The following is a 15,515-nucleotide window of genomic DNA, read 5'->3' on the forward strand; positions in this document are numbered from 1 at the left end:
ATAAAATATGAAATGTAAAGTTTGGGGTGCTGTGTCTTTAAGAGGACAATTAAAGTAAATTAAATAAATAATGGTCATGTAACAGTCTTACAAAATACCCTTTTTGCAGTGACGGATTCAAGACTATAAAAATGTTATGTTTATTGTTGATTTACAGTTTTTTATTTCACCCATTTGATTGACTTTATGTGACTATATTTTGGGGAAACCCCACGAGCAGCATTTTGTGGCATCTCTCTTCGAGGCTTTTGCTGATGAAAGGAGGGAAGCAGCATTTACATGTGAACTGAATCACGTTTTGTGCTTCATTTGAAGGTCACTTTTGTTAATTCTGTAAAAGAAAGTCCACAGTTTGGTTCGTACATTTCATTCCGTCATAAACGAGTCTCTTGTGACTTTTGGTGGTGGAGTCATGGGACAAATGTTTGATCTGCTTTTAGAGATTTTAGAAGTAATTTTGCCCCGAATAAGAAACTTTGATCTTTACAAGATTTCATACATAATTGTGGAGCATTTGTGTTATTATGTAAATGCCGTTTTTCTACAAATGCATTAAAATTCTTTTTGACTTTTCTAACAGGATGACCAAACCCACTTCCTCTTTTTAAAAACTTACCGCTTGGCACAATAGGACCAAAGAAATGAACAGTTACGTATGTTTTAAGCAAAACGTGCATCGCAGGAACCTTTAATTGTACCAACTAATTTCTGGTGTGTTTCTTTTGTATGTAATTAAAAAGTTTCTTTTTTATTGACTTGTTTGAGATGCACATTATGTTAAAGTAAAAACACGGGGACAGTGACTCACTAGCACTGATTGTTATGGTTGTGAGTGGATCCACTCTTCTTTACAATTTTGCAGAGAGGCTGTGACTCATAGTCATGTCCCCAAAACCAAAGTCACAGAGTCCAAAAAAAAAGAAAGGAAGGAAGGAAGAAAAGAAAAAAAGCTGCACTGTGGCAACTCTGTTTGCATGTTTGTTTCTCCCTGTCCGTGTGGCCTGTTGCATAACTTGAATTAGATATTTCTGGCATTGGTCTGGGCATTGTTTAGTCCTGTAATTAACAACTTCAAAGCGCAGCTGAAAGCAGATGATAGGTTAGAATTCACTGTCACCATCATTTACAGCATTTTTAAACATTGTGCCATCCTTCTTCACTATGTGGAAATCGTGAGTCACACATCTTCCTGTCGCCTTTTTCTCGATCTTATTCACTCACTCACATTTACCAAATAATGGAGGGAGTATCCATGGTCACCACATCCTGTGTCATATCCAGCTGTGATACACACAAAACTGTTTGTTCAGTACAACTGGAGTGGATTTAATCACATTCACTCAGACCAATTTTTAACACTATAATTACAGATATGTGCCATCTAGTGGTTACGAACAGACATTTTTAGTGTCCAGCTCCAGCCATGTGTGCTCTAATGTAAGTTGTTTCTTCAGAAAGACATGCGTCATGCAAATGCTGCATAGTGAATGTCACCCTAGAACCTTGTAGCTAGGATTATAGAAATAATGAAGTCATGCATCTACAAGTACCCATTGAGGGAAACTATTTGGAGGTATGCAGCAGAGACAGTTTAAGATACAAATCACAGGAAATGACTGGAGGAAGTATTCAAGAGTTTTATTAAGGTAACACTAATAATAGAAAAAAAAAGACCTCAACAGAACTGCACTAAAAGATGCTCTAAACTTATATGTGCATCTATCATCTTCATTGTATCAACTGAAGTATCAAAAGTAAAAACTGAAGTGAAAGGCTACAAGACATGCATAATATTATCATTCATATGTCATGACTTTAGCTGGAGGGAGTAAATTAATGTTTCCATGTATTGATGTTCAAGGCCTTTACAGCCAGTCTGGTTGTTGTTTATTCAATTAATAAGTTTAGTGCCTCATTTGTAAAACACTCATCTTCATGCACTAAATTTATTATAACATAAAAAAACTGCATACAACACTGCGCTAGAAAACCTTGCCTTGTAAACAAGGTTTTTTTAAGGTGGGTGAAAACTTGCAAATTCTTCAAAACATACTTAACTAGAAGTACATGGTTAGATTTAACCACTGTCTCATGTTTGCAGTTTGCATGTATGCACCTAAACCTTTAGGTCATAGGCTCTTTATGTCACGGTCTGGCTGGCAGACCATGGGGATATGGGGGAATGAGGACCCAAAACGCATGGTTCTGCGATGCAAACAGTGCACTTTATTTACAGTGAAGGCTGTAAACACAATAACTCCCCGTTGCTCCCTTGAATCCTGTGTGTGTGTGCTCCCCTCCAACGTCTGTGCTCGTGCTCCCCGCTGTTGTGTTCTCGCACACCCTGTGTGTGCTGCCGTTCTGGTCCACTCTTCCACCTGGGGGGAAAACCACAAAAACAGTCATCAACACCAACCCCGGCAGGCATACACGAACAGCACCGTTGTACGCTGACAGAGACACACTAACTTGGGTAGACAACTCAATAATCCCACGCCAGCGGGAGCTCCAACACTCTCCTAAGTAGCTCCCCCAACGAGCCCTGATCACCAACAGGTGTGTGGCAGGAACTTCAGGTGTGGCCAGTCCTCCTGCAGGGGCACACCCATCAGGCCTGCATGTGGCTGTTCTCCATCCTCCAGCCACACATGTACACACCCACACCCTGCCTATACATATAATGAGTGGAACACAGACTAACACAGCATTGTGCAGAAAGACACACACATCACCAAATAATAACAATAATAATAATAACAACAATAATAATAATAATCATAATAATAATAACAACAACAGTCCAAACTGCTCACGGACCCCCGAGTCCTCCAGAGCCGGGTCCGTGACACTTTATTTTGGTAACCTGTTTTGGTGTCAACTTCTGTCAGTTCAACTGGTTCAAAGCACCCTCTCTGTGTGTCTATCAATAAAAGAACAGAAGAGAAGTGAAACAGCAGAATCAGGTTATAAAATACACATTTTGGGGCGATTGTGGCTCAAGAGTTGGGAATTCGCCTTGTAACTGGAAGGTTGCTGGTTCGAGCCCCGGCTTGGACAGTTTCGGTCGTTGTGTTCTTGGGCAAGACATTTCACCCGTTGCCTACTGGTGGTGGTCAGAGGACCCGGTGGCGCCAGTGTCCGGCAGCCTCGCCTCTGTCAGTGTGCCCCAGGGCGGCTGTGGCTACAATGTAGCTTGTCATCACCAGTGTGTGGATGACTGGATGTGTAAAGCGCTATACAAATACAGGCCATTTACCATTTTTACATAGCAACAACAACATTAAAACCACTGACAGGTGAAATGTATTGACCCTGCCTTTTCAATATAACGTTCTATCCCCTCTTCTGCCTTCAGGGAGTGAAGGCAGAAGAGGGGATAGAACTCCAAAACCCAGATTGCAATTTGAACAAGCTTGATTCATCGAAGCCCAGCCCTGCTGTGGATACTTTGTGTCCTGTGGGCTGCAGGGCTGGGCTTCGATGAATCAAGCAGGACACAAAGTTTCCTCTCCCAAACACGCAGGTCCAATGGGACAGAGCTGTGTTGGCAGCTTGAGTAAGACCTACAAAACAATAAGCAGGTGATATTAATGTTGTGGATAAAGTGCCAAGTATAGGTTTTAAACTGTGGGATTTAAATGTCTATTGGTTTCAAACGCTCACATTTGAACACTGGGGATAAAAAAAACATACAACTAAATGTAACTGTGAATTGAATCAGTATCAGGATCACAATAGTTATTTCCCATGGCAACATCTGCATGCAAACTGGACGTTGGGGATGGTTGGTATGTTTTGGACATTAATGTTATTGTTTAACAAGTTTCCACAGAGAGGGGCTTTTTTTTTGGGTGTGTCCAAGATGGGCGTGGCATGCCACAGTGAATATTTGGTACTCCCCGAACTCACACCACAGAACGCCCCCGCCAGGAATGACTTGAGCAACTTTAAAACCAAAAGCATGCAGGATTATTTCAGTGAGAAAAATGTTGCGACAAATTTCATTATTACTATATTAGAAAGTCTGTGTTAGAAAACTAGACATGACACATACAGTGGTGTCACCGATCAGCGTCTGGTAAGATCAAAGAGTAATTCATCTAGACAAATGATGATTTTCTTTTCTTTTAGGCAACATGATAAACATATAGCCTGCAGGAGGCACTAAACACAAGGAAATGCACTGAAAAAGCAGCAGTCTCGGAATCTCAGCTGTGGGTCACATGGGCGTGGTGCTTCTGTAAACCAAGTGGTGCAAACTTTAGCTACACACACACGCACACACTTAAGACTCATCACATAGTCACATAGCAACTTCAGTGTTTTCCCAGTATCCATGAACACTGACAAACCAGTAGTTAAGCCCTGCCCAAAGCGGTGTTTGCCAAGAGCTCAAGAAGACCTCTTCCTCCTGGGCTTAGCTTTTCAGGCAGGCTTTTCTCAGGCAGTAAAAGCTTTGATGACTTCACTGGGATCGGCAGGCCATCATAGTAAACAGTGGCTCACAGTTTATCTGCACATCTACCAATAACAGATTTGATTGCTGGAGCATTCCTGAGAGGTAGGGCTGCCTGGAAGACTTCGTTTTAGAGCAAAGATATTTGTTCTGTTCAGTAAGAATAATGAGAGACGGGTGGTGAAGGGGTTATCTTGTTCCTCTTTCTCTGGTGTTATTCAACTTTCACCAGACATGAAACATGGTGGGATTTTTGTGATCTGCACAAGAACAGTGATGTGCTGTTCTTGTGAGTCAGTTGAGGGCTTGCAAAATACAAATCAAACTGACTAGGCAATGTTATCACCCGTTTTATTCATAGAGTTGCAACATCCTCTGAGAGTTTATGCCTCACTGAGAGAGGTGTGTTCATGCCTACAACATTCAGCAGATTCCTCAGAGCAGTGATAAAGCAGGGACTTTGTCAGGGAGGGAGTGGCTCATCTGCCCTTTAACACTCGGGGAAACATAAAGTACTCACTCAGTTACAAAGCCAACAGAGAAAGCTGTCTGGATTAAGCTTTACCAGCTTCTCAAATGGAAATGGTTCTGGTGCTTGCTTAAAAAAAACACATGTATAAAAAGTTGAAGGGGATTTATGGACAAATCTGTCTAACTTAAAGATTAGATAGTTAGGAAACACAAGACACAAGAGATTTAAAATGATTCAGCACTTTTAATGAACAAAACTTTACAAAAAAAACAAAAAGCAAAGCTTTTTGGTCGCTTCTCTTCCACTGTTGAACTTCCTACTTCTTTCCAGCCTTTTTCATTTGCAGCTGATAGCACTGCTCACATGCAACAGACAGTCCAACAACCAGAGAAACAAACTCCTCAAAGTTCACAAGACCATCACCGTTGGCGTCCAAGTCTTTCATGATCTTGTCTACAGCAGCAGGATCTTTTTGACACTGTGTTTAAAAAAAGGGTGTGTGAGGATACATCAGCAACAGTGAGATTGCACAAGAAGTGGCATAGTATTGGATTACAGTGTGTAAATGATGCGCAGTGTGATTGCACAATTTACGTTTTGGTCTCATCTCACCTTAAGGAAGCTGGAAAGCTCAGCCTCCATTAGCTGTCTGAGGTTTTGCCGGGTGAGCGAACCGTCCTTGGCGTAACGGTGGAACACCTTGATGAGTCCTTCCATGCAGTTTTCCAGTTCTGAAGGCATGGTTGCTGGAATGTGTTTAGACTGAAAAACAATGTTCAGAAAATGTTGACTATGACAACTGATAGCAAGTCAGTTTAACTTCAGCTGACATTTTCCAAACAAGTCCATAGAAAGCATTTATGAAAGCTGCTTTGGTTGAGATGCTGTTAAACTCATCCATTATTGATGGAACTGACACATTTGGGTCTTTGTTTTACTTCTCACTGATGAGTGATGCTCGTGGGAAGACAGTAAAGGTATGTCATTGAAATTTTAGTAAACCACTGTGCAAAATACAGAAAATCTCCACATTTGAGTTACTGTCTTTGTAGCTGTAAGAGTTAAAAGAAAGGAGAAGTAGGAGGGAGGGTGTGTTATTTGTGCGCAAGAGAATGGAAAATGTGAACAACTTGAACTGAAAAAAGTTAGACCCAAAATGGTGGGATTCAATGTGAGTAATGAGATAGGACACTGCAGGAACAAGCACATGTGTGTACATGCCCACAGTCCAACCACACCCTTACAAAGGCTTATATTGACTATATGGAGACCTAGTTAACTGTCTTAAATGTGAATCAGAGCTTAATGTAAAAATGTTAATTATATATTTTATTAATAAAAATAATCATAACACTGGAAAAACAATTAAAGTGTAATTATAGTGAAAGATTGAAAAAAAGAGAAAGAAACAAGATAAACTAACTAAAAGTTGCAGCTTAACTTAGTTAACAGCAGAGGAAATACACGGATCCGTTAGATACCGTTAGAAATTCACAAAGAGGGAGCTTCAGTAAATACAAAGCAGTGACTGGATTAAAGTAGGTTAAACAGTATGAAACACTATTCTCACACCTCCTAGCTGTATATCTGTATGTTTTAGCAACTAAAGTTTATATTAAAAAAAAACATCGTGGCAAAGCCACACCTGTAGGACAAGAGCAGAAAGTTTCTTACCGTACAATTGCTGGGACGTGGCAACAGAAGAGGTGCAAATGTTCAGACGTCTGCAACAAGCAACAGAGATTTTATAGTCAGGCGCCGCCCTGGCTGTGCGCACTGACTCACACTGTGGCTCTGCAGACGCTGGACTCTCTGAACAGTTAATACACTGGAAAGGTTTGTAATAGGAGAGTAAATATATTAGTACGACTTTAGCTTAAGTTCAGTCATCTGATTTAAAAACAAGGAAAAAGTTACTATTGCTGCTGATAGAAGAGCTAAAAGACGTTTTTGTGGAATTTAAGATAAAGTTTCATTAAAGTTTAGGCTACCGGTTTAACTGACCCTCCGCCCCTCTCAACCGCCCACCTCCCACACACACGCACTACTTTTTTGTGTTAATCTCTCATAATAAACACACCTTAGGTTTAAGGGATTTTAAAAAGTATTTACTGTAATTTTGAAAATCTGTAATTTACCTGTAAGACTAACTGATACCTAAAGAAGAGCCAATCAGCAGCATTCTGCTGAGTACAAGATCAATTCTGCAAACTAGAGCTATCATCCACAACAGAGGCAATCCAGCCAGTGTGGCTTCAAGGACTGTTTTGTCTCATATTATCTGCATTTATATTCCTATCATAACCTGAACCTTTACTCCTATTATCCTGAAAAGCGTTTTATATCAAAGATGGACGACAGATAGCTAGGTGGATACAGTGTGCCACATTGTGGTGAAAACAGGGTATTACAAATGGCACGCTTTGCAGCCCAGTGTTAAAGCTGTATTTGAATAACAACTCGATCCGTTCTCTCTTTTTTTCTTTTTTTTTTTAGAGGTTTGTGTCTCATTTTACTAACAAAGGAGAAAAAGGACATAATTGAACACAAAAATCACCAAAATACCTCATTGCAATTTTTCCTGCACTCAACTTTTGTTATTTTAACCTATTTGATCACGCTATGTATCAATGATCGGTATTTTTCTTGCTGTTATCCATAAATACATAATTTTAACTGAAAGAGCTACAAGTACAGTACTCGTCAGTCCAGATTTCCAGAGTTTTGTTTCTTGGTTAAAGCAGTTCTCTTCTTATTATCAGACTCCCTTAGTGGTGATTTCTTGTATCAGTTTTACCAATGTAGTCATATGTCTGTTCTGCTACTCAGGGAAGCATTGATGTGGGCTGTAAACTGAGTTTCCATCAAACTGAAAACATGTCAGACCACAATGAAATATTCCTCACCAGCAGAGGGAACTCTTGAGCATCTATTCCCATGTCTGTCATCATTATCAAAGTTTCCTCATTCTACTACTGTAACTTTCAATGTTGTATAAGCTTTTCCAAATAAAGAAAGCTTTGTGTTTTGAAGACTTATCCTTGTTCATTTATTGATTTATTTTCTTAAAGATAATAGCACCTCAAGGCCATTTGCTGCACACTGAGACTACCTGGTTACTGTGCAACTAATGGTAATAAACAATTTAGAAGGCAACTAATTTATTGCCTTCTAGTGTCTGATGAAGCGAACCTATTAACTGAAGACCATTTAAAATGTTTGTTCAGATAAAGAGACAGTAAATTTCTTTTCATCTCCAATTTTTCTGAAAACGTGAACATTTGCAGGCAGGGTTTACAAACATATTATGGCAGAAGCACATCTATATCAGTTATTGCTGTATAGAGTGGAAGAGAACAGGGAAGTAACCGTAATCTAATTACCTTTTTGCAAAGTAATCCTTTACATTAACCTTATCATAGGGTTTATTTCAAACCCTATGATAAGGGTAAAGTGAGAAAAGCAGGCAATAAGGGTATATCCTAACATGAAACAACTAGTTCAGAGGTGTGAATAGCCAACTAGCAAACATTTCTATGCATCCCTAAGTTAAAGAAAAAACAAGCACAATCTTTGACTTTGACTAACTTTATTGTTTTAATGTGAATCCAGGGAAGGCCTATATTGGGTTTCTTTCCACATCAGCAGTGCTTTACTTTGGGCAGCCTTTTGTGTCCAGTTCTTTCATGACCTCTTGGAGGGCGTCATGGCTTGCACAGGCGCAACCAGCAACCAGTGAGGCGAACTCTTCAAAGTCCACACGTTTATCATGATTGTGGTCGACACACTGGAAGAGCTCATCTTCACTTTTTCCCTGCAAAGGTGAAACAAACATTTAATAACTTGGAAAGTGAAACAAAACAAAAAAAGTGCCAAGTTTAATAATACTTTGTTTTTTTTTAATTAGTTATTTACTTCTCCTTGAATCGCTACCTTATCGTGGTGGAGGGGTTTGTGTGTCCCAGGGATCCCAGGGGCTATGTTGTCTGGGGGCTTTTGCCCCCTGGTAGGGTCTCCCATGACAAACTGGTCCTGGGTGAGGGACCAGACAAAGAGCGATTCAGAAGACCCCCATGAAGAGAATATCGAGGGAACAGTTTACCCTGCCCGGGATAGGGTTACCGGGGCCCCGCCCTGGAGCCAGACCCGGGGAGGGTGCCCGAGGGCGAGCGTCTGGTGGCCGGGCCTTAGTCCATGGGGCCCGGCCGGGCACAGCCCGAAGAGGAGACATGGGCCCATCCTCCCGCAGGCCCACCACCCGCAGGAGGCGCCATAGGGGTCGGGTGCATTGTGAGCCGGGTGGCGGCCAGGAGCGGAGGCCCTGGCGGACCGACCCCCGGCTGCCAAGACTGGCAATAGGGACATGGAATGTCACCTCTCTGGTGGGGAAGGAGCCTGAGTTGGTGCGTGAGGTTGAGAGGTACCGGCTAGATATAGTTGGGCTCACCTCTACGCATTGTCTGGGCTCTGGAACCAGTCTCCTGGAGAGGGGCTGGACTCTGTCTCAGTCTGGAGTTGCCCCTGGTGAGAGGCGGCGGGCTGGGGTGGGTATTCTTATATCCCCTCGGCTTGCTGCCGGTACGTTGGGGTTTTTCCCGGTGGACGAGAGGGTTTGCTCCCTGCGCCTTAGGGTCGGGGAACGGGTCCTGACTGTCATCTGCGCTTATGCGCCGGGTGGCAGTTCGGAGTACCCAGCCTTCTTAGAGTCCCTGGGGGGGGTGCTGGAAGGTGCTCCACCTGGAGACTCTGTTGTCCTGCTGGGAGACTTCAATGCTCACGTGGGTAACGACAGCGAGACCTGGAGGGGCGTGATTGGGAGGAACGGCCTCCCTGATCTGAACCCGAGCGGTGCTTTGTTATTGGACTTCTGTGCTAATCACAGTTTGGCCATAACGAACACCCTGTTCGAACATAAGAGTGTTCATAAGTGCACGTGGCACCAGGATGCTCTAGGCCGTAGGTCGATGATCGATTTTGTAATCGTATCACCAGACCTGCGACCATATGTTCTGGACACTCGGGTAAAGAGAGGGGCTGAGCTGTCAACTGATCACCACCTGGTGGTGAGTTGGATCAGGTGGCGGGGGAGGACGCTGGACAGACCTGGTGCACCTAAACGCGTAGTGAGGGTGTGCTGGGAACGTCTAGCAGAGGCCCCAGTCCGCGAGATCTTCAACGCACACCTCCGGCAGAGCTTCAACAGCATTCCGAGGGAGACTGGGGACATTGAGTCCGAATGGACCATGTTCAGCGTCTCCATTGCCGAAGCTGCTGCATTGAGCTGCGGCCGCAAGGTGGTTGGTGCCTGCCGTGGTGGTAATCCCCGAACCAAATGGTGGACACCAGAGGTGAAGGGAGCCACCAGGCTGAAGAAGGAGGCCTATCGGGCTTGGTTAGCCTGTGGGACTCCGGAGGCAGCCGACAGGTATCGACAGGCCAAGCGGAATGCGGCTCGGGCAGTGGCTGAAGCAAAAACTCGGGTGTGGGAGGAGTTCGGAGAGGCCATGGAAAAAGACTTTCGGACTGCCTCGAAGAGATTCTGGCAAACCGTCAGGCGTCTCAGGAGGGGAAAGCGGTGCTCTACCTGCGCTGTGTATAGTGCTGGCGGAGCGCTGTTGACGTCGACTGAGAAAATTGTCGGGCGGTGGAAGGAATACTTCGAGGACCTCCTTAATCCCACTGACACGTCTTCCGAGGAGGGAGCAGAGTCTGGGGATGAGGGGTATGACCCGCCAATTTCCGGGGGCGAGGTCACTGAGGCAGTTAAACAACTCCTTGGTGGCAGAGCCCCTGGTGTTGATGAGGTCCGCCCCGAGTTCCTGAAGGCGCTGGACGTTGTAGGGCTGTCTTGGTTGACACGTCTCTGCAATGTTGCGTGGAGATCAGGGGCAGTGCCTGTGGACTGGCAGACCGGGGTGGTGGTCCCCATCTTTAAGAAGGGGGACCGGAGGGTGTGTTCCAACTACAGGGGGATCACACTCCTCAGCCTCCCTGGGAAAGTCTATGCCAGGGTGCTGGAGAGGAGAGTTCGTCCGCTAGTCGAACCTCGGATACAGGAGGAACAATGCGGTTTTCGTCCTGGTCGCGGAACACTGGACCAGCTCTTTATCCTCTCCAGGATACTTGAGGGTGCATGGGAGTTTGCCCAACCAGTCTACATGTGTTTTGTGGACCTGGAGAAGGCATTCGACCGTGTCCCTCGGGGTGTCCTGTGGGAGGTGTTGCGGGAGTATGGGGTGTCTGGCCCATTGCTACGGGCCATTCAATCCCTATACAACCGTTGCAAGAGCTTGGTTCGCATTGCCGGCAATAAGTCGGACTCGTTCCCGGTGGGTGATGGGCTCCGCCAGGGCTGCCCTTTGTCTCCGGTTCTGTTCATAATTTTTATGGACAGGATTTCTAGGCGCAGCCAAGTGGCGGAGGGCTTTCGCTTTGGTGGCCTCAGAATCTCATCTCTGATTTTTGCGGATGATGTGGTTCTGTTGGCTTCATCGGGTGAGGGCCCTCCAGCTCGCACTGGAGCGGTTCGCAGCCGAGTGTGACGCAGCGGGAATGAGGATCAGCACCTCCAAATCTGAGGCCATGGTTCTCAGCCGGAAAAGGGTGGAGTGCCCACTCCGGGTCGGGGATGAGTTCCTGCCCCAAGTGGAGGAGTTCAAGTATCTCGGGGTCTTGTTCGCGAGTGATGGGAGAAGGGAGCCGGAGATCGACAGACGGATTGGGGCTGCGGCTGCAGTAATGCGGACGCTGCACCGGTCAGTCGTGGTGAAGAGGGAGCTGAGTGTAAAAGCGAAGCTCTCAATTTACCGGTCGATCTACGTCCCTACCCTCACCTATGGCCACGAGCTGTGGGTAGTGACCGAAAGAACGAGATCGCGGATACAAGCGGCGGAAATGAGCTTCCTCCGAAGGGTGGCTGGCCTCTCCCTTAGAGATAGGGTGAGAAGTTCGGCCATCCGGGAGGGGCTCAGAGTAGAGCAGCTGCTGCTCCACATCGAAAGGAGCCAGCTGAGGTGGTTCGGGCATCTGGCAAGGATGCCCCCTGGGCGCCTCCTGGGCGAGGTGTTCCAGGCATGTCCCACCGGGAGGAGGCCCCGGGGCAGACCCAGGACACGCTGGAGAGATTATATCTCTCGGCTGGCCTGGGAACGCCTTGGTATTCCCCCGGACAAGCTGGAGGAGGTGGCTGGGGAGAGGGAGGTCTGGACCTCTTTGCTTAGGCTGCTACCCCCGCGACCCGACCTCGGATAAGCGGATGAAGATGGATGGATGGATGGAGTTATTTTTAAAAAAAATCATCTCTTGGTTCATGCTTTTAGTCAGGCTGTTATGATACATTTGCAAACTCAATAGATTTGTAGTGCTGGTTGATTTTAATGCTAAACTATGCCTTAAACATTTACATTGCACTTTAAAAGTGTCTGGATGTCACCAAAGTTATTGTGATCATTTGCAGTTATTTAGTACAATGTTTTCCCTTACCTGAGAAAGTAAGGGTAGTTCATTCTTCACTAATTTTAGAAATTGTTCTTTGGTCAGTTTATTGTCATCTCCTTGGTAGGACATGTAGGCACTGAACATTGCAGCCAATGCCATTTCCAGTCTTGTTGGGTCTGACATGTTTGCAGTGCTGTACAAGAATCTGGACAAGAAATAAAATGGATCATAAAATATTATTTGGCATGCATCGGCAGAGGGACAGAAATGTAGATGGACTGTACTTACAATAATTCTTTACTTTTTAAAAATGTGATTCTTGACTAAAAGTTTTACATACATGAAGAGCAGCTTCACTGAAGCAAATACCTTAAAACAAAATACATGCAGTCAGAGTAGAACCAAAAACCAGCCAGTTTAACATAATTACAGATGAATCTTCAACCACAAGAAACAAAATTTGTCTAGTTTCTATCTAAACAATAAAAAAGTCACAGAAGAATCTGCTCCTACCTGGATTCAGCAGAGTCACTAGAGCGAAGAGAAAACCACCTCCACGAGGTTCAAAAGGGTGTTCGTGACACTCCCATTGTCTGTTTCCTGATTAGCAACTTTGTTTGCATTTTTTTAAAAAATATGTAACCGCTTCCATCCTGGAGGCCCTCGCATACAGGCAAATTCAAGAGGCCACCTTATACTGCAATCACTAAAATAGGTATAGCTTTCTTATACTTGATTTCTGTTGCAGGACTGGTAGCTTCAGTTTCAGAACTGGTTTACTTATAGTGTGCCTACTTATTTTAGTATGGTTGATTTTCCTTTTTGCCATTTTGACCAGGTGTGGGTAATAATGGTCTTTCTTTGTTGCAGTTATAATTCTTCCCCTGGCCTAGTGTTGATGAGCATACTTGCACAGTTCAATAAAAGATCTGACGAAAGACAAAAAGAAACACTTTCTGATTGCTAGCGACAGCTTGAAGTAAAGCGGCAGTTTTGTAATGAAACACATTGACCGAGTCAAACACAGCTGAGGCATGCATATCTCATGTTCATCGTTCAAACAGGAATTTTAATATGAGGAAGTAGTCTACACACCCAACAGAGAGCTGGTTAGGTCATTATTGAACACACCTGTCAGGAAACTTTCCACCTGTGGAGGAAACACTGAGACATGTGAATAGCTATGGCAGTCTTTTTGAAGAACAATCCAGTTTTTGCTTATTGCATTTGTTAGATTTGTATTGTTGGATTGTCATTTATTCCACAATAGTTATTAGAACTGTATAGACAAGCAGGGGCCACAGGATTCGGGGCAGGATGGAATGCTGGTAGATCCAGGCTTTAAATCTTCCAGGCAGGCCGGACTTATCCACCTTAATGAGCCACGCTCCCAGCTCCTCATTTGCCTTCTGAATGGCATTAGAGTCTTTCAGGCTGGAGTCGAAGAGTTTCCCCAAGCTCTTGACTGGTTGTTCCGTTATGGATGGAATAATGGTTCCTGAGACCTTGCCCTTCTTCAGTACCATAGATCTTGACTTGGAAGGTTTAAAACTCATCCTTGCCCATGAGATGAGTTTCTCAAGTCCTTGCAAGATCCGCCTACACCCTGGGACTGATGATGTTGTAATGGTGAGGTCATCCATATAGGCTCTGATAGGGGGCTGACAAACACCTGACCTTGTTAGCGGCCCTCTGCACTCCACCTCAGCAGCCTTTACCACCATGTTCATTGCAAGGGCAAAGAGCCATAACTGAGATGGTACAGCCTGTTATTATACCTTTCCCGAGGCGGTGCCAGCATGAAGTAACTGCCCCAGAAGTGACCCTAAGCCTGAAATTGGCGTAATAGTCCAGAATCAGGTCCTTGATCTTATTGTTTCATGGTTGGATAAACATATCTATTCCTGTCTTAGTCTAAGTGCCTTTTGTTTAGATGAACTGCTGGACTTCCAGACCAGCAGGTTTAGGGAGGTCGTTTATGGGGTCACATTCTGACCCCCCCCCCCACACACACACCACATTTACACAACGCACAGGCAAGGTACTCTTTGTTTGTATGTTGTAACAGCAGTCTGGCGAGGAAGGAACGGCTAGCCGGTCCAGCGGGCATGTGGTGTGGAGGTTAGCCGGATAACACGGAGCCAGTCGGTTAAATCCAATAACAGACCTTTATTCGCCGTCAGCAACATTACACTTTATAAGCCAGGTCTCCTCGGCTGTACTCGTCCGAACCTACATACGCGGGGATTGGTACCGCCAGCGCCAGCTTGTCACAACAGTAAGTAAGGTGTTTTCTTGGAGCATGGAACATGAGCAGCATGGAATGGCTGCCGCTAACAACTCACACACCCACTAGGAGACCCCCATAGCTACTACAATAGTTGGGCAACCCCCCCTAGTGGTGCTATAACCCAAAAGGTTTGTTACAATGTATACGTCATATGTTAATGAAACTATGTATCTTCATGTAACCTCAATAAAAGAACATTGTTGCAAGGGAGCAGACGAGGGCAACTGGGGTCAAGCGAAGGAACGGCGTTTGTAACATAGCTGTAGGACGATTCATTCTGGCTACTATCTGAAGTAGCGTATTTTAGCCTACAGATTCCAGACTTTGGTCATTATATACTGTATTTTGCAGACAGTAGGTAAAACAACACAAAGTCATAAATATACTTGGGAAAGCAGCTACTTTTTGTGTTTTATATACAAACTCTTTCATAACTCCTGTTGACCAGAGGCTATTTACTAACGTAAGCAAAGATATAGTACATAAAAATAAATTTATGTATCCTCAGAAAATTCAACAACTAAACTTGATCTGAGGACCCTAAAACTTGAAAAAAAAAAAGTGATTTCTGATGTTTGTCCTTTTTAATTTATTTTTATGTACTATATCTTTGCTTACGTTAGTAAATAGCCTCTGGTCAACAGGAGTTATGAAAGAGTTTGTATATAAAACACAAAAAGTAGCTGCTTTCCCGAGTATATTTATGACTTTGTGTTGTTTTACCTACTCTGTGTCTGCATTGCCGTCAGCATATATCTTTATTTATATTATCATTGTAGAACTGTTAAATTTGTTGCAATTTCTGCTATCCTCTTGGCCTGATCGCTCCCGAAAAATACATTTTTATAAGTCAGTGAGAG

General features: G+C 44.2%; 1 protein-coding gene and 2 long non-coding RNA genes across 4 annotated transcripts; all 3 read right to left on the reverse strand.

The window, feature by feature from the left end:
• Window positions 1-1,617: 1,617 nt before the first annotated feature.
• LOC120727247 lies at window positions 1,618-3,064 on the reverse strand. The gene is made up of 2 exons (XR_005694469.1): window positions 2,470-3,064; window positions 1,618-2,378 (listed from the first exon to the last, which is right to left on the reverse strand). It is a non-coding gene; the product is annotated as an uncharacterized LOC120727247 (long non-coding RNA).
• Window positions 3,065-5,151: 2,087 nt separating this feature from the next.
• LOC120727241 (protein S100-A10-like) lies at window positions 5,152-6,734 on the reverse strand. The gene is made up of 3 exons (XM_040021459.1): window positions 6,603-6,734; window positions 5,541-5,690; window positions 5,152-5,406 (listed from the first exon to the last, which is right to left on the reverse strand). The coding sequence occupies exons 2-3, from the start codon at window positions 5,667-5,669 to the stop codon at window positions 5,245-5,247; spliced, it is 291 nt and encodes a 96-aa protein (XP_039877393.1). The 5' UTR covers window positions 5,670-5,690; window positions 6,603-6,734; the 3' UTR covers window positions 5,152-5,244.
• Window positions 6,735-8,500: 1,766 nt separating this feature from the next.
• LOC120727245 lies at window positions 8,501-13,398 on the reverse strand. 2 transcript variants are annotated; one of them, XR_005694466.1, is made up of 4 exons: window positions 12,879-13,398; window positions 12,654-12,734; window positions 12,411-12,570; window positions 8,501-8,742 (listed from the first exon to the last, which is right to left on the reverse strand). It is a non-coding gene; the product is annotated as an uncharacterized LOC120727245 (long non-coding RNA). The 2 variants fall into 2 exon arrangements; XR_005694467.1 differs by having other exon boundaries at window positions 12,706-12,734; window positions 12,879-13,384.
• Between the last annotated feature and the right edge of the window lie 2,117 nt (window positions 13,399-15,515).

Source organism: Simochromis diagramma, unplaced genomic scaffold (genome assembly GCF_900408965.1).
Source record: "Simochromis diagramma unplaced genomic scaffold, fSimDia1.1 OVJJ01000753.1, whole genome shotgun sequence".
Taxonomy (NCBI): domain Eukaryota; kingdom Metazoa; phylum Chordata; class Actinopteri; order Cichliformes; family Cichlidae; genus Simochromis; species Simochromis diagramma.